Below are 22,187 nucleotides of genomic sequence, written 5' to 3'. Positions count from 1 at the left end.
AAATACTGCAAAACTGTCCAAAATGCTGCAATAAGACAATAAAACAGTTATTGCCAACAAAGTTTATTTTGAGACAACAGAGGGCACACAACAGAGAATACTGTAATGAATGATCAATTCTTCTCTGTTGTTTCAGTATTTTTCAATGATAGGATATTATACAGCACTGTGATCCATGATCGCCTGTATTTCCCTAGAGAAAGAGACAGAGACAAACAGTTAAAAAGTAATGCTGGTGTTTGTAATGCCTACGAACACAAAACGTGTACTTGAACACATCCAAACTGTGTTCCTGTGATGTTTAAAACTCATCCTTACATTAGTTAATGTTGACATTGTTCCCAGCACCAATACCTCCTGCGTTGGACCCAATCCCTGCATTTGTTGCGTTGCCGATATTTATTTCAATTGTTCCTTGTCCTCCTGTTGATTTACAAAAAAAAAAAAAAAAAAAAAGAATAAAATCACTTTCAGAAATGATGAAATCTTCATTCCCTTCCACATAAGACACAAGACTTACCCATTACATTGCAGTTGTTCCCTGCACCAATGCCTCCTGCATTGTCTCCAATTGTTGTATCACTTACGTTGCCGATACCTATTTTGACTCCTTCTCCTCCTGTCCAAATGCAAAGAATAATAAATAGCACAGAATCACTGCTGATTATAATCAGATCTGTGGTGTCAAGAGTATTATCATCACTAGAAGAGTGAGGCTGTGTTCACACTGACATTAGCGCTGCTCGACCACAGGTGAAAAACAGCCTCTTGACTAACTGGTGCATTTACAGCAATGGTTATTAATGTAACCTGTTAAATAAACTAATAAATGAAAGAATGACAGAGAGAATAAAAAATATTGTCAGTGTGATAACTTTCCAGAAGTGTAGTATTGGTCAGGTCAGTATTAAAGGAAAAATCTGTAATATATTTAATACTAATTTCTCCGACAACCAGCTGCACCTGCGGTGTCCTACTTTGACATTTCTGTTCCAGACTGAGGTGTCAAATTTCTCCACATGAGGAAGTTTCTGATTATGAGTCATTAATAATTCTTTAGAAGGAGTAGATGTGTATAACGGTTAAATTAAATAATATGCTAATGGAGTCTGGGAGGCAGCGGGGCAGACAGCCACTTAACTCCAACTCCAGAGTGTGTATTTTCATAGCAGTGGACTTCTGTTTTCAGGATAACAGGCTTAGCTTTACATTGACAGACTAGTGGCAATTATAAACAGCTGATCAACTTACAGTGTAGGATTCGTCTTACAATGCACAATGTTATGTCTTGTACTCCTGCAGTGTTCTTGCAGCCTGTCTGAGCTTTATGTCTGGAGAGGAGGGGGCGGGGGGACACCTTGTTTTAACCATAAATTTTATATTAAATAGGGATTCAACCTATTTAATGTGCAGTCGTCTGTGGCTCCAACTCTGTCTGGACTGCAGTATTCATTCTTAGATGTGCATTTGCTACATATTGCTCCATACAGCAGAAATATCTGTATTGGTGTATATGTTCGCTGAAATGTAACAAGAAATTGTAGTGCAAGAAGAAGAAGAATGATATCTTAGCAGATTTTTTTTAAACTTGTAATATATATTAGTGTCTCATCTCAAATCCAGTGTCTGTGGGACCCTATCAGAAGCCGTCGTACAGTCTATGATTGCACATTAACAAAACAGAAATTATGAATCTACCAATTTCTGCCAACTTCTCAGAAATGTGAGACAGAGATCTCACCCATTATATTGCAGTTGTTTCCTGCACCAATGCCTCCCATGTTGGATCCAACACCCGTGTTACTTACGTTTCCAATATAAAGTTGAACTCCTTTTCCTCCTGTTGAAACACACCGATTCATTTACTCACATTTTTTGTGCACAGACTTTAATCTTATTACATGAGTTACAAATCAGATATCATGAAAACGCCCATTTTTATTAACTTCCCAACAACATGAGACACAGTGCTCACCCATTACATTGCAGTTGTTCTTTGAACCGATATCTCCTGCATTGTTTCCAGCAGTCATGTTACTTATGTTGCCCATATTGACCGCTTTTCCTCCTGTTAAACACAAAAATAAGGAATAGATACAACCGTAATCACATGAACTGTTAATCTTATTGCACAGATTCTAAACTTTTAATTATGAATCAGAAATCATTAAACGCCCACTCCTATTAACTTCCCAGAATTATGAGACCCAGAACTCACCCTTTGCATTCCCAGCGTTCCCTGAAGCAGTGGAACCAGAGCTGTCTCCAGTTCCACCTCCTGTGTTGCCGGTATCGGCCTGTTCTCCTGTTCCACCTTTTAAAATACAGAGCATGACCAAGAAATTAGAAGTGATGCAACAATTCACTTTCAGTGGCTTCTCAATATGAGACACAGAACTCACCCTTTGCATTCCCGGCGTTCCCTGAAGCAGTGGAACCAGAGTTGTCTCCAGTTCCACCTCCTGTGTTGCCGGTATTGGCCTGTTCTCCTGTTCCACCTTTTAAAATACAGAGCATGACCAAGAAATTAGAAATGATGCAACAAGTCACTTTCAGTGGCTTCTCGATATGACAATTTTACCAGTTGCCAGTATTTGACTTGGCTCGTGTTCCGCCTTTTAAAATACAGACAATGATCAGGAAATGAGAGTTCATTACTAGGAACTAGGAGAAAACCTCTCTATGACACCAATGTTGCATACTGCGCCTGTGTCTGGAAGAGTTTTGCTAATTTTGGTTGATGCTGGTCAATCTTTACAGTGAGTTTGGAAATATTATCATTTTATTATGAAACTGATTATCATTTCATCCCTGACTACATCTGTGAAAAAAATTGTACAACGCCAATTCCAAAAAAAGTTAGAATGCTGTGTAAAACGTTAATAAAAACAGAATGCAGATTGAAACGCAAATACTTATTGACTTGCAGCACAAAGACAAGATATTAAATGTTCAAATGGATAAACTTTATTGTCTTCTGCAAATAAACACTCACTCTGAATTTGATGCCTGCAACACTCTTCAGAAAAAGACTAGGAAAGTTGTGGAAAGCTCACAAAAAACACCCACTCAGAAGATTCCAAGTGAATCTCAAGTGATGTCTCTTGAGTCGACTGACTCCCCTAGTTTGAAAATGAGTAAATAAATAATAAAATTCAGTATGGGTGGAGTTCTCTCTATTTGAGGCTAGCAGCTCAAGGCTACATTAGCTGCTAATAGCATGACATACCTGAATCGCTGACTGACTGTTGGTGGTTGAATTGCATTGTGGGTATTGTAGGTGCCAGGCTTTTTTGACAATGTTATGTATGTATGATGCTAAATCAGTGCAGTACGCTTTTAACAATATGAGACAGAACTCACCGCTCGCTTTGTCAGTGTTCCCTGAAGCGGTGGATCCGGAGCTGCTACCTCCTCCTGTTCCTCCTTTCGAAATACCAAGACAAAGAACAAGAGAGAAAAAAAAAACATAATCATACTCCAGCATGGAGGGGTGTCGTAAAGATACTGATCTATCAGTGTAAGTCATGAATATCAAATGGGTAGAGCTGCAATGATTAATTGATTAGTTGTCAACTATTAACTATTTTGATAATTTATGTTTTTTAAAGCCAAAATGATTAGATACCAGCTTCTTAAATGAGAGTATTTTCTGTTTATTCGTTCCTCTATGACAGTAAAGATATCTAACGGTTGTGGTCAAAACAAGACATTTGAGGATACCATCTTGAGCTTTGGGAAACACTGACATTCTTCACCATTTCCTGACATTTTATGTCCCAAACAACTCATCGACTAATTCAGAAGATAATCAACAGATTCACTGACAATGGAAATAAATGTTAGTTGCAGCCCTAGTAGTACTTTCTGCATCATCGATACCTACACCAACTCACTGACATGAGAGTGACATCATCAACAACAACCAGTGTGCAGAAGTTGGACTCACCGCTAATACTGATGATATTATTAGCACCAATCTTCCCAGTGTTGATCCCAACAGAAATGTCGCTGCTGTTACCAATACTGTGTGCCATTGTTCCAAATCTTAAAAGGAAGTAAAACCGTGTTTGCTATAAAAAAAAGAAATGAAAACCTCATGTCAAGACTACGACATCAGTCACTGAATCAGCTGAATGTCTGAGATGTAAATGTAAAACAAAATTTGAAAAATATGAAAAGTGATATGATGTTGTACTTCAAAGACAGAGAATTTGACATTTACATTAGACGCAGAATCACAAATCAGTTATGATCTTACCTCTGATTTCAGAAGTTTGTCCTGTGCTTGTTGATATGAGGAGAGTCAGTCAGTGTTTCCTGCTCGTGTCTCAGTCACTTTGGAGAATGAGAACTTCCTTGTAGTTAGCAGGTTTTTGTTTTTTTTGTTCAGTACAAGTTGAGTGTTGACAGAGTTTAAAGAGGGATTTTGTCTTGTACTGCTGCATCAGCTGAATTTCATTACTTGAGAACTTAGAATATTCATGTTAAAACTATACTTACTAACCTACTAATGCTTATAGGTTGCTATTAAATATACCTAATATATAAAAATAAAAAACATTTTTTGCATATGACTTTATGACCAAAGACACATTTTCAGCTTCAACTGCATGACTCTTTGAACTTGAAACTGTATCATACATTATATACAATGTAACCACAAATAACTGCTCATTATCAGCTTGTTAAATACCTACATGCTGAGACAAAGTACCTAAAATTAAAGATTAAAGTGATTTAAAAACTGTTTTAGTTATTGGGGAATCATTGATAATGTTATGTTATGACCAGATTTTCAGTTTTCACTACACAGTTATCATGGCCAAAAGAATTCATGATAACTTGATATGTGTGTGTGTGTGTGTGTGTGTGTGTGTGTGTGTGTGTGTGTGTGTGTGTGTGTGTGTGTGTGTGTGTGTGTGTGTGTGTGTGTGTGTGTGTGTAACATTAGATTTTGCAAATATTTGCCCCATTGTGATGAACACTGTGATGATATCTGAAATATGTTCTTATTAATAATTTTGAGATTGTTTATTCATTGTTTTTCACTGAATAAAAACAGCCAGATGTTAATTATATGAAACACTTATTTGAATATGTTTAACATCTTGACATCAGTCTCTTTTTTTAATTATTCAAGTTCCAGGCTCAAGTGCACCTCATGAAATCTCTATTAGAAAAACATGGCATGTTTTATTATTTTCTTCAGTCTTTTGTCATACTTGCTGTATTTTTGTTAAGCAAGACCACCTCAAAAATCCAGAATTTAGCTAAGTCACGTATATTAAATTTCAACACTCACTCTTAGCTTATGTTAAGAGGTTCAGTCATGTCTGGAGACTTTTCATCAAACACAAATCATCTCTTCTGTCAACTGTTACAGGTACAACAACAGTTAACTCTTGAGACATGGATGGATTAATGATTTGTGTTTTTATCACATTATTCTTTTGTATATATATAAACCTAAAGTTAAAAAAACAAACTATTAAAACACATTTAGATGTTAATTGATTCAAAATAGTCATCTCTGTATTCTATAGCAGCTACACATACCTCTTCAGTAACAGTATTTTTCCTCTTTAATTTGACAAACCTAAGTCATACTTGGTGCAGTCACCTTTTGCAGAAGTTGCATAATAAGTTGAAGGGAGATTATAAGTATGTAATCAAATTATATCAAGTCTTTTTAGTTTGAACACTGGAGTACTTATTTTTTGAAAAGCCAACTGATCAGTTTCTTGACAAAAACTAAATTGTAAAGACAAGGAAACATTCGAAATATATGTATGACAATGTTTGTATGAAGCATAAAGAATAAAATAACATTTTCAAGGCCCTGATTATTCCAGAGTACAGAAATATCAGTCATAAATAAAAATGAAGATTGTAAAAATTCAGCCAAGACAGTACAGTAGATGGACTTAAATTTTTATTTATACTTTTTTTTTACACTCATGTCATGAATGACAGTCATTTTTGATTATTTGAAATCATGAATTTAACATTTCTTAATACTTACTACTAACTACTACTATTACTACTAACTGTTACTGCTACTACTAAGACATTTCAATTATATGACAGTAAAGCAAATTGTACATTGTTTTTAGAAGAGTTGTCCATCTGTTGGAGGGCCATTTTCTAAAAGGGATAAAGACAAAGAGAGCAAAAAGAAATAAAATTCAGATTATGTGTTTTTACATATCATCATGATGCATTCACAAGAAAAATGAACATGTAAGTGCGTATGTCATATGCACACATCTGCTGCTGTAGTACAGTAATCTTCGACTTCTAACCTCAGCTGATGTTAACTTTATTTCCAGCGCCAATCGATCCCGAGTTACGAGTAACATCAACTTTAGCAGTGTTGCCAACACTTGCACCATCTTTTAGTCCTCCTGTTGAAATATGATGATTGAGGAAACAAAAGTTAAACACAGAATTTTTTTCCGCTGACGTCTGAAAATCAGCAATTAACCTGAAATAAACTTTCCCAGCAATGTGAGGAGTCACTCACCTTTTATTTTATATTCGTTCTCTGCTCCAATGCAGCCCTTTTCTGTATTTACGTCAACTGTGATGCCAGTGGTGTTTCCCAGACTAGTATTGTGTCCAAGACCTCCTGTAAGAATAGTCATGAAGGAAAGAGATTTAATGAAACTGTGAAGACAACCTGACAGACAAGCATACTCATATTTACCTTGAACATCAACGGTATTTTCAGCGCCGACCTCCCCTGCATTGATGCCAATATCAATGCCCTCGGTGTTTGCAACTTTGGACATTGTTCCTGCTGAAATCTAGACACGTAGCAAATCAGGGAAAGTGGAAAAGTGGTTGCCATAAAAATAGGATCATAAAAAATATTGTACATCGTTTCTCTCTTGGATTATTTTACTGTAGCTCAAAGTGTAAGTGAAACTGTCATAGCCTCAGTATAAAATAATAAAATACGATACTAAATTTGTTATATCTAAAACACACAGACATGATGCAGAGACGTCATGTGGTCCTTGTCTTACCTCTGTTTCAGTTTGTGCTGTGCAAGAGGTGAGCTTGTTGAATTGAGAGGAGATGACTCTGCTTTTATAAGTGTCCTGTGCATGTGTGTGTCATTGGGGTCATAAGAGAAGGAACTTTCGGAGCAGGTGTTTTTGTTGGTTCAGCAAAACTGCTTTTGTCCCACAGAGTATAAAGAGGATATGTGAGATTTTGTCTCACAGTGCTGCATCAGCTGAGATTCTGTTTCAAGAACTTCTTTTTAAAATTGTATTCAGAAATGTTCTCATGTGGCTATGAAGTTGGCCCCTTGATTTGTGTGACAGTACTGAAAAAAGTAGTGCCAAAGGCCGCACTTAGAGCAGACAGCTGTTGCCGATAAGAGCAGAGGGATTAACATTTACTAGTGAAGTTGTCTAGCGGCGGTAAATGTACAGTTTGTCCATGAATTAACACTGCAGAACAAGTTAAAAAAGTTTGCTTTCTGTCTGGAGCACACTCTGCTCTGTCTTGGTTACAAAATGGGCACCAGCCTTGTGTTTGCGCACACAGAGCTGGTGCAGACAGCTGCACAGATTAAAATGAGTGATCCTGATACATTAGTCGTACAAGTGAAAAAGACATCTGAGTTGCTTGCAGCCAAGTGAGGGGGTTAGTTGGACGACAGACGCTGCAAGTATAAACTGAAAGTTGCACAAAGTAGTAGGAGTCAGATTTAAAACAGATGTTGTAGGCTAACTTGTCAAAATTAAAGCTAACTTGGCTAAACCAAGATAGCCTTGATAAGGAGCTAACATTACAACCAGCGTGTACTTTAGGTAAGTGTTACTTTACCCGTCTGTGATTGTCAGCTACAGTTGTTGGGTCAGTGTTGGGGATATATTGATAGACTTAGCAACTCAAAACTTAATAATGAACCTTCTAAGTTTAAGAATCAAAGTAAGTGCTCTAACATTGCAGGTATTGAATGTCATGTGTTTTCAAATTCTAGCATCTTTAGGTTAAATACTGGAAAACTTATTTTTTGAAATCGCAGCTACTGGTTAATCATTTTCCTGACAAAATCTACATCACAAAGACAGAGCAACATTCAACACAAATGTATTTATCCCACTGAGTACAGAAATGTCAGTCATAAATAAAAAAAAAAAAAAAAGAAAAGTCAGCCAAAGCAGTATAAGAGATGGACATTTATTTTTATTTAGACTCTTTTTACATTAATTTCATGAATAGAATGACAGCCATTTTTTGCTAACTTAAAATTATGAATTTAACATTTGTTCATAGTTCCTACTAACTGCTGCTACTAAGACATTTTAATTATATGACAGTAAGCAAATGGTGCATCAGAGAGTCGTCCATCTGTTGGAGGTCCACTGCCTGAAAGGAATAAAGACAAAGAGGGCATGAAAAAAACATAAACGTGTGTGATTTGCACACAACTGCTGCTGTGTCTTATGTGGCAAGTAAATCTTTGACTTAGTACCTTAGCCGATGTTAATTTTATTCCCTGCACCAATTTTTCCAGAGTTGTAACCAACATCAACTTTAGTAGTGTTACCAACACTTGCGCCATCTTTCAGTCCTCCTGTTGAAGTAAAAGAATTGAGAGAAGGAATAAAAAGCTAAACACAGAAACTGATTTTTTTTTGCCGTGAAGATTCTGTCACCTGAACATTAGTAATGAATCTGAGCTAAACAAGTCCCAGCATTAGGAGTCACTCACCTTTTATTTTATATTCGTTCTCTGCTCCAATGCGGCCCTTTTCTGTATTTACTTCAGCTTTGACGTCAGTGGTGTTTCCCAGACTAGTATTGTGTCCAAGGCCTCCTGTAAGAGTAGCAATGAGAGAATGAGATTCAATGAAACTGTGAAGACAACCTGACAGACAAGCATACTCATATTTACCTTGAACAGCAATGGTATTGTCAGCGCCAACCTCCCCTGCATTGATGTCAATCTTGATGTTCTCTGTGTTTGCAACTTTGGACATTGTTCCTGATGAAATCTAGACAGACAGAGAATCACTACGAGGAAAGTAAAGAAGTGGATTGTTAGAAAAATGTGTTCAGATAAAATGTTATACACAGTTTCTCTCTTGGATTATTTTACATTAGCACAAAGTCTAAAAGAGTCTCAATAGCCTCAATATAAGATGCACAATAAAAATAACATAGTAAATTTGTTGTATTTAAGAGACAGCAGTTGACCCAGGCATGACAAAGATGTCATGTGGTCTTTGTCTTACCTCTGGTCTCAGTTTGTCCAGTGTTATGGGGTGAGTTTGTTGAACTGAGAAGCAGCGACTCTGCTTTTATAAGTGTCCTGTACGTGCATGTTCCTGTCTTTGGGGTCTTGAGAGGACGAATTTTCTAAACAGGTGTTTCCGATTGTTCAGCAAAATGTTGTTGTTTTTTTCCCACAGAGTCTAAAAAGGATATGTGACATTTTGTCTCACAATGCTGCATCAGCTAAGGTTCTATTTCAGGGACTTTTTTAAAAATTATACTCAGAAATGTTCACACGTGGCTATGAAGGTGACACGTGCATTTATGGTAACAAATTCATGATGTAGCACGGGGCCCACCTCCTGAAACATCTACTAATATACTGAAGAAGTACATTTTGTACTTCCTCTAATCTTCTCTGTTGAAGAAACAAAGTGTTGCTGCTGTAGTCGGTCTTCGTGGTTTGACACAGAGTTCAGGCATACAGTGATTACATTACTTGCCCTCCACCTCCATCGTCTAAGCCTATTATAATTATTTAGTTGGACAAGAGATGCTACAAATATAAAATGAAAGTGTCTCTTTCTTTGGACAGTTACCAGAAGCTTTGCAACAGTATTTTTATTGATAGATATTAAAAACATAATATGAAATTAATTTATAACTAATTAATTACTAATGCTTGTTTTTTTCATAAGGAACTTTTGACAGAAGAATAATTATTTGGAAGTAGAAAATAATTAATTGACTGGTCATTTCTGCTGGGTGTCCTTGCTAATTAATTAAACATGACTAGACATGGAATCATGAAAATATTGCTACATGTAACTTTATTTTGACAAAACATTTTTCTAGCTATATGATATAGCTTTAAACCATCTCCGTTCAGATATATGTGTTGGTATCCATGGCAACAAGTATCATTGGGTCCTTTCATGAATACATAAAATAAACATCATTATCCCATAGATTCGTGATAATCTATGGGCCATAAGTATTTAAACGCAGCAAGACTTGTCTAAGAAGCTTAACTTGCATATAAGACACAAAGCATTCTAAGATAGACAATGTCATATATGCTACAATGACTTCTGTCACCATCTTTTAATGATTTGTTTTTTCACACAAATACGGTCATATACTGTACACCCTGGTGAAATATCAACAAGGTATAAAGGTATGAAAAAACGGATACCGTGCAAGCCTTCTCTACTCCATATAGCAGCATAAGCAAAGTCCATTATCAGTATCAGAGTCTGTTATTGAGGCAAGGACTTCTTTGAGTGCTGGTATGGGTATAACATCAGCAGATATTGAAATTCAGATATCTGAATTGGATTGGGACTGAAAAAGCCCCAGCCTGACATGAGGTTAGTTGACAACTGGGTATGGTTAGAAGGCTGGAAGGGCAATTATATGGAGCCCCAGCATCGCCAAGCAGTAACATGGTGCAAAAAGACATAAATTTGAATATTCTATTGTTCAGTACATCAGAATGAATCCATTAGCTGCAGCTAATATGTAAAAATTAAAGCTAACTTGTCTAAACCAAGATATCCTTGACAAGGAGCTAACGTTCCACCAGCATGGACTTAACGTTAGCGTTACTTTACCCGTCTGCAAGAAATGCTCAGACATGGCGTTGATATGTCTTGTATCATCAAGATCAAAAATGTGATTTTCTTTGCAAAGGGTCTTTAATAATGAACCTTTTTAGGACTTGTTTTATTATATATAAGGGGAAGAGCAGGGATGTGTGTAATCAGATTATGTATTTTTAGGTTCAATGCTGGAATACTTCATTTTTAATATCCCAGCTGTTAGTTAATCAGTTTCCTGACAAAATCTACATAACAAAGACAGAGCAACATTCAAAGCAAAGGATGAAAAATCCGAACATTTTTCAAGACTGAATATCCCTCAGAGTAGAGAAATATCAGTTATAAATAAAAAGAAACATTCAATTTTTTTTTTTTTAGAAATTCAGCCAAAGCAGTACATAGATGGACATTTATTTTTATTTATACTCCTTTTCAGTTCATTACATGAGTGTCATTTTTGTTGATTTAAAATCATGAATTTAACATTTGTTCATAGTTACTACTAACTGCTACTACTAAGACATTTTAATTGTGTGACAGTGAAGCAAATGGTGCATCAAAGAGTCATCCATCTGTTGGAGGGCCATTTCCTAAAAGGGATAAAAACGTGAAGAAATAAAATTCAGATTATGTAGTTTTACAAGTCACTATGATGCATTCACAAGAAAAAAATAACACCAGCGTGTGTTATTTTGCACACAACTGCTGCTGTGTCTTATGTGGCAAGTAAATCTTTGACTTAGTACCTTAGCCGATGTTAATTTTATTCCCTGCACCAATTTTTCCAGAGTTCTGACCAACATCAACTTTAGCAGTGTTACCAACACTTGCGCCATCTTTCAGTCCTCCTGTTGAAGTAAAAGGATCGAGAGAAGGAATAAAAAGTTAAACAGAAGATTTTTCTGCTGTGAAGATGCTAACTTCTTAAAATGAGAAATTAATCTGAGCTAAACTTTCCCAGCAATGTGAGGAGTCACTCACCTTTTATTTTATATTCGTTCTCTGCTCCAATACGGGCCTTTTCTGTATTTAGTCCAACTTTGACGTCAGTGGTGTTTCCCAGACTTGTATTGGCTGCAAGGCCTCCTGTAATAGTAGTCATGAGAGAAAGAGATTTAATGAAACTGTGAAGACAACCTGACAGACAAGCATACTCATATTTACCTTGAACATCAACGGTATTGTCAGCGCCGACCTCCCCTGCATTGATGCCAATATCAATGCCCTCGGTGTTTGCAACTTTGGACATTTTTCCTGCTGAAATCTAGACAGACAGAGAATCACTACGAGGAAAGTAAAGAAGTGGATTGTTAGAAAAATGTGTTCAGATAAAATATTGTACACTTGCTTCTAGGGCTGCAGCTATCAATTATTGTAGTAACTGAGTATTTTATCAATTATTGTAGCTGTTGATTGAGTAATCAGACAAGAAATATTGCGCACTCTGCAATTTTTTCCATTAAATTAAACAGTTAACACTGACTTTGCTCTTCGTGCATTGACACAGAAGAGGACAGTAAATTACACCGAACCTTAAACGTTAGAGCTCATCAATACTTATCTTTGGTAATTAAGCCCTGGAGCCTATTTTGGTGTAAAGTTTTGGTACCCATCCCATCACATGTGAAACACAGTGCGTTGTACATCTTTCCTGATTTAAACAAAACCTTGAGGCAAATTATTTGCCTTTTTAGTTATCAAGTTACTCAACGAATTGTTTAAGCCCTGTTTATTCCTCTCAGATTATTTTACATTTGCACAAAGCGTAAGAGCCTCTGTCATAACCTCAATATAAAAGTAAATAAAAATATAAAAATAAGACAATAGATTTGTTTATTTTAAAAGACAGCAGTTGGCCCAGACATGACACAGAGATGTTGTACGAACTTTGTCTTACCTCTGGTTTCTGTTGTTCGTCCTGCGTTACGAGGTGAGCTTGTTGGATTGTGGAGAGGCGACTCCTATAAGACTTTTATAAATGTCTTGTGCGTGCATGTTTGTCTCTTTGGCGTCTCGGGAGGAGGAACCTTCTAAACAGGTGGTTCTGTTTGTTCAGCAAAACTGTTTTTTCCCACCGAGTCTAAAGAGGATATGTGAGATTTTGTTTCACAGTGGTGCATCAGCTAAAATCTTTCCTGTACAAATGCTGTTTAATAATTATCTTATGACAGTCAAGTAGTCCTGCTGTGTCCCAGCTGTGATTGGAAGCGCTTTATTACGCCTCATGTCAATTTGTTTTGTCAGTGCACATGTAAATGTGATGGTGATGCCCCATAAAATGCACCGAATAAATAGTTTATATACATTTTGCAACATAGCTGGAGCTGACTGTGCTGCTCTCTGGCTCTCTGCTCTGGTTTGTAATGTAGGTAAAAATATTAAAACAGGCCACATTTCCCATCAGGCTTGGCGCTGAGTAGTTTGCCACTCAGTAGACTGAATAGTTTGTAAAGTTTGCTGTTGTTAATAGTCATTTTTGTGCTGGTCCGTAGTTTTAACTGTGGTTGACAGTGGCTGTCACATTTCTTGGCACCAGCTGTATTTTTCTGTTTCCGTGTTTATTAAGGGCCTCTCATTTCTGATATTAGTCTCGCATATATGGAAACATGTTACGTAACATAGAAAATGTACATAGTACTATGTACAACATTGTATGTAGTATAAGTACATTTTCAATTTCCTTCAGTCTTGAGGTAACATGGTGTCATTACATAGACTCACAAAGAGCTCATGATGGATCCAGACATGAGCTCAATCACATTAGTCACATCATTTATTCACCTACATTTAGCCACATTTGTGTTTAGTAATTTGCTCAACATTGCACTTAATAAAACTAAACCAATTGTAAATCATTGTGAAGACGTTACCCCATATTGTTTGAATAATTAGACACAAATAACACAAACAGGCCTGGTGGCATCTTTCTACACTTCAAGTATTCAGTATGATTTTTCAGTCAATGCTGTGTCATGTGATTTATTGAACTAACAAAAGTAACTAACAGTTCTCTCCGAATGTTTTATCTAAGTTGAGCCAGTGTTTTCTAAATCGCCTTGTTTATTTAGCTGATATTTCATAGCAGACCAAGATAATAATTTGACCTGCAACATTTCAAAATCAGTAGAATTATAATAATCAGCCAAATGTCCAATTTGAATTACTTTCAATTCCAGATTCACTACTCTTTTAAAATGTTCCATAATGAAACCACAAAACCACCAAGAGTCACGACTTTGACATGAACCTGAACTTTTAGTTGAGGGTTAATGACTTTTTGAGCTGAAGCTTCAGTTTGAGTTCGTAGCAGTTATGAACTAAACTTGTGAATCAGCAGTGTGGTGGCTGAGAACAGCACAGACTCAGTCTTAGATCAGGAAAGACAAAAAGGATGAGAATTATATTTTATTTTGTTTAAATGATTGTGTTTTAATGTTACATAAACCAAACAATATAGACAGCTGGCAGATTTAGGATTCAAGCTCCATGTTGAGGTCACATTTGTTGAAGGAATTATTTATCAGGATTTTCTAACTATAGTAGTTCCGTGCGCCTCTCTGCAGTTTCTTATTACTTTTATAATGCTGTTGTCAAAACCTAAGGTAAATCATGTTGTTAATGCGTGTTTTTGAAAAGAACACATTTTAATAGTAAGACGGCATCAAGTTCTTCAAGTTATCAATCAGAAAGTCTAGTTTCATTTAATTCAAAAGATTCTTCAGACAAAGTGTGAATTTTGTGGAAGTTTCCAAGCTTATTTAAATGATCTTACTGAAGTCATGAATATACATATATACATACATATACATATATATAAATAACAGGTCTGTCCACAGATTTGGATATAGCCCCACCTTGCTGCCATTTTGTCATAATACACCAATTTACTAGCCGGATAATCACACTGGATTGTCATTTCCTTTCAGTTTATTACTCATTTAATTTTGATGGGCTTTTCCATGCTATTAATTATTACATTAAAGGTGAAATGTGTAATATATTTACTGTACTAAATCATACAGTGACCATGACATTTCATCAGAGATTAAGGAAACATACCACATTGAAATACTCACTTCCTTGACAACAAGACTACGGCTGCAGTGTCCTGCTTTGAAATTTCTGTTCCAGAATGGAATATTTTTTCGTGCGCCCGTTTCACATTTATTAGATTTAAGCGCAATGCCGAATATTTGCAGAATGAGTGTCTGTTGAGTCATTCAATCATAGACTGTTTACTAAGATTTCAACCGATTAATGTACAGTCTATGGCTACAAATCACTATTGGACTGCAGTACTCATTTTTGCATGTACGGTTGCTACATATTGATCCTTTAGAACAAGAAAATTCTCCATCACATGGGTGTTTGACAGAGTGAATGACCAACATTTCCATCCCGGATGCAACAAGCATAGTTAATTATCATTAAGCTGCCACTTTGTTCATAAAAATCTAGACGTAAAACTGTGTTTTTGAGAGACATTTCAGTTTGGTTGCTCCTCATTCAAGCTAATTCTGTGGAGATATCACGTTTCGTTTTGTTAGATTGTATCTCAGCTCATCACAGGATTCTCTTTGATCCTCTCCTGGAGGGCTGGTCTGTCAGGCTGGTACATCCTCAGTACCTTTCACTATCTTTCCCATGTTCCTAGTGCAAAAAAATCAATGAAAAGAAACCATGCAAATGTGGCACATCTTCTTTATTTTCATTTCTATTTCTTTGATATTTAAGCTGAAGAATCTCAGTGATCTTTGCTGATTTGGAAACCTGAATTTAGCATATTTTAATATTGCATTTTAAGATATTTCCATCACAAGACATCTTTTTTATTTGAGTAGTTCATGCTGTTGGAGAGTGATTTCCTAAGAGAGAAAAACAGGTGGAGAAAGAAGAGAATGAAAAATAGAATAAAAGACAGAAAGATCGTGAGATAATCCTGATAATATATAACCGATACATTAACAGAAAATATTAACACACACAAACATGTTATATGGACATACACACATTCATTACTGTGTCCTATGTGACCAGTGAATCTGTTATCTTCCCTCTTACCTCAGCTAATGTTGATACGATTCCCTGAACCGATCGATCCTGAGTTGTTACCAACAGTAACATTACTGATGGTGCCAATATTTATCTTGGCTGCGATTCGTCCTGTTAAAATACCAGGAATATATGAGATTGAAAGCAGTTAGTGATAAACAGACACAATAATGATAATAATAAACTATTTATATAGTGCTTTTCAAGAGAGTTACAAGGCGCTTCAAAAAATAAAGATACAGAGAAATAAAACCACAATTTAAGAGCACATCATACATGGAAAATGCAATAAAACAGAGATAGAGAAACAAGATATAAAAGAGCATTAATGTATTTAGATACAGATAAAAATATTATACAAATACCAATCTGTTTTTAGAAGCTTTTTAAATTGGAGCACTGATTTAGCTGCTGGGACAAAATTTGATTCTGTGACCTGAGATATGTGCTATAATGATCTCTGAACATTAATCAAAACTAATCCACAGTCATATGAGAGAGATAATCCACCTTTCACAGTGTAGACGTTTCTCCCTCCAATGCAACCTGTGTTTGTTCCAGAAACATGAATGTTGTCAATGTTACCTAGAGAGACATTTTCTCCAGCAGCAGCTGTAAAGGACCCACAAAAAGTCACAGTTTAGACACTCATAAATATGCTGCCGAAAGACAGTTTGCAGGAGTCAAACTCACCCTCGATATTGTATTCATTCTGAGCGCCTATCTTCCCTTCATTGCAGTCAGTGGAAATGTTTTTGTTGTTGCCAGTGGTGTTAGATGTTGGTCGTGCTGAAATATAGACAGATGAGGCTAAAAATATTAAGAAAAATGATGAAAGAAAAAATGTTGTGCTGCTAAATCTCATGTCCACACAGTGAGTTGTTACTTACTTACTGGCTGTGATGTTTTTTGCTGCAGGACTGTTCTGCATCATCACAGTATCAGCTTAATATGTAACTTGTTAATGTAAACAAAACAATGACAACAGAGCTGCCGACCCAGGCGCGAAGCTGAGTTACAGACGCATGCAGAGTCTGACAAAGTTGACCTGTGCTGTGAGATTGATATGAAGAAACAGCACTGTGCTTTGTCAGGTTTGTCAGGTTTGTCAGGTATTCAATACAATTGTGATCATGTCTAATTGGTGAGGAGGACGTTCTTATCTGTACCTCGAACAAGTTTTATTGATTCGGTGTGCACCTTCAGTTCAGCAGAATCTAAAAGCGGGGAGGGTGTTTGTTAACACAGTTACATCAACTTCAAAAATAAATAGAGCACACGTGACAGCATCACCCTAATATTGATATGTCCATATCTAGCACAGTTAGTCAGACAGTTCTTCAAGTACAAAGACCATACTATGAAGCAAGCTCGACATGGCCAGTCTTTTTTTTTGCATTAGTTGACTTAACAAAATTTAAAACCCGAGTCAGAGCTAAAAGGTATCACGATGATGGTTATCAACATTCTTTTTTTTTAACCCAGGTTAAGTCATTTGACTCGTCTTCTGCACAACATGGACCAATCACATGCCGCCTCCTTGAGTCGAGAGGAACAGGTTGTCATAATGAGAGCTACGAAGAATATTTCAAAAATTATTACGGCAAGAAGACAAAACTGTTGGCACAAATGAAGAAAGAAAGAATGCTGGCAGAAAATTGCTGATTGTATAAATTCATATATTTATGTTACCACTCAGTGCACTCTCAATACCATTTCAGCTGCACATTAGAGCATGTTAGAGGTCACAGTGGGTTTGTTCAGCTTGTTAATGGACCCAGGATTAATAATTACTACTCTACTATATTACAACTAGACTGTTGATATTAGACAGAGTGGAGGATACACCCTTTCCCAGGATAAGGGTGCAGTCACAACAATGAGTCACAAAACACAAATTTGTTTAATTATTCTGATAATTTGTTCAATTGTAGGTTGTTGTAAGATATTAATTGGTGAGAAGGCATTTCTCAAGGCAAGTCCTTTTTCACGAGTAGTTGAAATATGGTTTACATGAAAATGTAATTCCAAGCCATTTAATGTTTCATGTAAAATGTCATAAATATGAACTTAATATATAAATAAATATATAAACTTGAAGGCTGTGTGCTGCTAACAAGATTCTAGGGCCTAGATTCTCCACCTGTTTTGTCTACCACTCGTGGTACGCAAACTCCATCTAGTGGTACATAGAGGAATGTCAGGATTTTTTTTTTTTTTAATGAAATTAATTCTTTACTATCAAACTACTATAAAACATGAAATGAAAATATGAAAGATGTGAGATAACTGAAATGCAATTTAAAATAAGACCTGAAAACATAAGAAAAAAAAAGCAGAAAGTCATAAAAGTCATAAAAAAAATGTTTTTTGTGGTTTTTCAAGAATTCTGAATCACAGAGGCCCTGCAGCATACAGCCGTGATTCATTAATGTACACCCAAAAAAACAAACAAACAAACAAAAAGGCTTATTGGTCCAGTAATGTTCTAGATTAGCTCTGGACAAGATGTTGGTCTGCTGATCACACACACACTCACTCACGAACCCACGATCGCATGATCCCCCAGTGGTAATAATAATAAGCTCCTATCCTAAAGTTTGAGGGTAGTTTGCATAGTATTAGTCATTAATTATTAGTAGCTCATCCCGGAGATAATCATTTCCCTCTTCTCACCGTTACCCATTAATTTACAGTTTCACAGTGAACAATTAGCTCTGTGATTATCTATAGCCATAAATAACTGTTGTTCAGCCTCTCAGCCACAACAAACCTTAAGTGTTTCCTGACTTTACTTACTTGTAAAGCTCTGTGGTTACCTTTGCTGTTTTGGAAAAAAAGAGAAAAAAAACAGAGATGTCATAGTGTACAAATGTTTTCTCTCAATCCAGCCTACTGTTGTGTGCAGACTGGTAGACATCTGTAATACATGTATGATTTGACTTTGAACCACTGCAATAATGTCACACTAAGGGATCAGACTATTATGAAGTTGTATAACAAGTAAAGTAGTTTCACATAGAAAGGTAGTAACTAAGAAAAGAAAGAAAACATAGACATAAACAAAGAAGCTGCTTTTCCTTTGGACTGTGCCTGCAAATGAAGAATACAGAGAAAAAGCAGAGGACAGCAGTAGATAGATGGTGGGAGAGGTGGACGAATAGATGGAGGAAGTATAAAGCGCAGTATTGATTTTTGGTCTCCAGTGGAGTCCGCCAGGATGCATGCTGCTGCCCTTATATGCTCTGCTCAGCTGTGGACTGAATGCTTCATTTTTCTGTCCGTTACTTATCTCAGCAACTAATGGTAGCTGATGTAAACCTCATCTGTGTGTGTGTGTGTGTGTGTGTGTGTGTGTGTGTGTGTGTTCAGGCTCTGTCGTCCATCTGCAGTATATGCCTGTTTTCACCTAAAACAAATAACACGAGGATCAGTTTACCATCATGAAATTTATATATCTGTGCTCACAGCAGTTATATTATTGAGATTAATTGGTTTCTGCTGCAGTTATGGTTGGATTTGGCCAATCAGACCCCCAAAATTCTCCATTAACCAGCACTTTCTTCTGTCTCGCAGGAATCAGAGGAAGTGCTCCTTTTATGATAATAGAGCCAAAGAGCTGTGTGGTTTCACAGTGCAGGCTTTCCCCGTGTGCTGTAATATTATTTTGTGCCTCTTAAACTAGAAGAGAAGAAATATATAGAGTATTTGAGGATGTATCAAGTGTTAAAAGTGTTGAATGTGGAATGAATGTAGTTTGAATCTTTGTTAGAGCTGCAATGACTCATCACCAAGTATTTTGATAATCGATTCATTGTCGTGAGTCTAGAGCTGCAACAACTAATCAGATAATTGATTAATAAATTAATCACCATCTATTTTGATAACCAGTTGGCTGATTTTAGGTAGAAATGGGACTGATCTGACCCAGTATTGGTATCAGGGCCTGACATTGACGAAAGGTTTCATTGCCTCTCGGACTAACATCGCCGATCCACATTTGGATCTAAATTCCATGTCACATGTTTTCCATTTGTAAATATATGCTAAGCAGTGCACGCTTTTCCTTTTTTATCTGCTTTTGCTTGTAATTTTAGGAAAATGTGATCCACATAGCTCCAATACTATACAGCTGCAGTGAGGAAATGAACTCGCCACCATGCACATTACAAATGTGTGACAAACACTAACAGTAACATTTGCACTTTGGAAGTTAAAATAGCAAACTTAAACTCTCTGCAATGCATCATCATCGGTCCATCTCTGATTTCAGCATCTTAAATGTGAATATTTTCAGGTTTCTCTCCTCCTCTATGACAGCGGGTCTCAATGAGTCTCGACTAGAGGGTGACACAAGGGTGAATTTTCAGTCCTGTCCCACAAAAATACTCCTGTCCTGTCCTAATCCCATGACATCATAATTCCTGTTCCTACCTTTTTTTCCCTGTCCCATCCCAGTCCCATGAAGAGTAGTGAGTTTGACTCACATCCCACCAGAATTTTGCATCCTATGAGATTCTTAAAAAAATGTCTCAACTAGTCTCAACCTTGCAGAATGATCAGGTTGTGATCACAATCACAATATTTACTTTTTCTTTAAGGGGCTGATGTTGCAGACAGCTGCAACTTGGTTCTTATTGCATGCTATTTGCCACCATGTGTTATTTCATCCGTTCCCAAAGAATGCTGCAGCCCACTTTGGAAATCTGAAAATCCTGTGCGGCCCACTTTAATAGGTGGGCTGTGCCATTTTAATTGAATATACCTTTTTTTTTCCCTCTAGCACACGGTTATGTGTGCACTTAAAGAAATTAGCTGTTTCTACACAGCCATGGCTCTGTAAATGGGAAAAACCAATCACACCACACTATTTCAGCCGATCAGCGACAGGTCATGTTTGTGCCTGTGCACAGGAGAAGGGGAGGGGGAGCAAAAGGGATGATAAATCTTCTGAAAGAGCAATGAAGGAGGATTTGTTTGGCTGTCGAGTTCAGATATAAACAATGTTCGCATTCCCCACCTTTAAATCACAACTCGGATCAACACGCAAGATTAAGACCCTAATGAAATAATCATTAGTTGCAGTCCTAATCTTTGTATAAAAGTATTTCATCTGACGTGAGCTGACCTTTCTCTCTTTTTTCTCCTCTTTTTCCGTTTCATGTTCACAGCTCAGATAGTCTCATCGACAATGCAATAAGGTAAGCTTTATTGCTCCATGTGCTCTCCTCCTCTCTCTCACTCACTCAACTCAGACACACACTCAAACACACACACACACACTCAAACACACACACACACACACACACACACACACACACCATACACGCACACACACACACATACCGTAAGCAAACACAGCACATTCAGCCCTCTTAAAAACGTTCAAACTAACTTAATGTGATGCTGTGAAGACAGCTATATGCATCTTTTCCTGCTGCTAATCCCTCGTGGTTTCTCTCTCTCCAGTATCGCCATGGCTACCAAAGAGAACATCACATTTCAGCGTGGGATGCTGAAGTCCATTCAAACCAGGGTCACAACTTTGGCCAGTATCCTTTTACCATTTTAATCATTTGTTGTTTTTCTTGACTTTGTCTCTGCTAACATTAACATTTAGGTTGGGCAATATATCAATATTATATCAATATCATGATAGTAGATCAGTTTCTGATTTTTCAGTATCACAAATTTAAAGGGGAGGTGGGCTTCAGACTGTTCACAAAACTTAATTTAGCTAAAAATGAAGGGAAAGAGGTGAGAGGTACAGTATGAGAATGTGGAAACATATTTCATAATTAATAATAATCCCATAATAAATCATTTTTATGTTATGTAGGCACATTAATTGCATTGCCACTGAATATTAGGTAAGAAAATAAAACCCAAGCCCAATTTAACATGACTTCTGGTATAGACCACACCCTCTTCTTCTTCTGGCAGATAATTTTGCTGGTTGAAGAGCTACAGATAATGACATCTCTGTGCACCTGTACTTTGTAAAATCTTAATTTGTTAATATTTTGTGAAGGCATCAGTAGTCATCCCTACTATATTGTTGCCTCATTGAGATATGTGGTCAAAAATATTGTGATATTTATCGCCCAGCTGTACTGTTGGGTAGTTTAACCTATACCAATGCATAATTTTCTATAAAATCATCATGTACTTGCACTTTTAGAGTTCACTGTATTTTATTTTAGCAAAAAAAAATTATATTGAGATATATACAGTATCATATATTGAATAGCCTAAAAATAATGAGATATTATTTAAAAGCTATATTTCACAGGCCTA

General features: G+C 36.5%; 4 protein-coding genes and 2 long non-coding RNA genes across 6 annotated transcripts in view; 1 reads left to right on the top strand and 5 right to left on the bottom strand.

Annotated features, from left to right (window-relative positions):
• LOC146319097 (Golgi SNAP receptor complex member 1-like) overlaps positions 1-22,187 on the top strand; it is a 34,025-nt gene that overhangs the window by 11,219 nt on the left and 619 nt on the right. Inside the window, exons 7-8 of the mRNA XM_084729698.1 lie at positions 21,062-21,091; positions 21,360-21,442. Coding sequence (XP_084585824.1) covers positions 21,062-21,091; positions 21,360-21,442 — 113 coding nt within the window. The remainder of the gene's footprint in view (positions 1-21,061; positions 21,092-21,359; positions 21,443-22,187) is intronic.
• LOC146319102 (uncharacterized) lies at positions 56-4,404 on the bottom strand. The gene is made up of 9 exons (XM_084729696.1): positions 4,262-4,404; positions 3,950-4,073; positions 3,364-3,426; positions 2,403-2,498; positions 1,976-2,068; positions 1,742-1,840; positions 521-619; positions 319-423; positions 56-180 (listed from the first exon to the last, which is right to left on the bottom strand). The coding sequence occupies exons 2-8, from the start codon at positions 4,035-4,037 to the stop codon at positions 320-322; spliced, it is 642 nt and encodes a 213-aa protein (XP_084585822.1). The 5' UTR covers positions 4,038-4,073; positions 4,262-4,404; the 3' UTR covers positions 56-180; position 319.
• LOC146319101 (uncharacterized) lies at positions 6,306-6,864 on the bottom strand. Its single transcript, XR_014771523.1, has 3 exons — positions 6,710-6,864; positions 6,527-6,631; positions 6,306-6,407 (listed from the first exon to the last, which is right to left on the bottom strand). It is a non-coding gene; the product is annotated as an uncharacterized LOC146319101 (long non-coding RNA).
• On the bottom strand, positions 8,181-9,733 carry LOC146319100 (uncharacterized). Its single transcript, XR_014771524.1, has 2 exons — positions 8,735-9,733; positions 8,181-8,596 (listed from the first exon to the last, which is right to left on the bottom strand). It is a non-coding gene; the product is annotated as an uncharacterized LOC146319100 (long non-coding RNA).
• On the bottom strand, positions 11,296-12,102 carry LOC146319099 (uncharacterized). The gene is made up of 3 exons (XM_084729697.1): positions 11,820-12,102; positions 11,585-11,686; positions 11,296-11,428 (listed from the first exon to the last, which is right to left on the bottom strand). Exons 1-2 carry the CDS (start codon positions 12,085-12,087, stop codon positions 11,586-11,588), a joined length of 369 nt encoding a protein of 122 aa, XP_084585823.1. The 5' UTR covers positions 12,088-12,102; the 3' UTR covers positions 11,296-11,428; position 11,585.
• Positions 15,343-16,817, bottom strand: LOC146319098 (uncharacterized). The gene is made up of 4 exons (XM_084730363.1): positions 16,584-16,817; positions 16,401-16,502; positions 15,900-16,001; positions 15,343-15,488 (listed from the first exon to the last, which is right to left on the bottom strand). Exons 1-3 carry the CDS (start codon positions 16,753-16,755, stop codon positions 15,901-15,903), a joined length of 375 nt encoding a protein of 124 aa, XP_084586489.1. The 5' UTR covers positions 16,756-16,817; the 3' UTR covers positions 15,343-15,488; position 15,900.

The sequence above is a fragment of the Lutjanus erythropterus genome, chromosome 11, assembly GCF_056507025.1.
Source record: "Lutjanus erythropterus isolate fLutEry1 chromosome 11, fLutEry1.hap2, whole genome shotgun sequence".
Taxonomy (NCBI): domain Eukaryota; kingdom Metazoa; phylum Chordata; class Actinopteri; order Lutjaniformes; family Lutjanidae; genus Lutjanus; species Lutjanus erythropterus.
The sequence above is the reverse complement of the archived record's forward strand: the minus strand, read 5'-3'. Positions and strand labels throughout refer to the sequence as shown.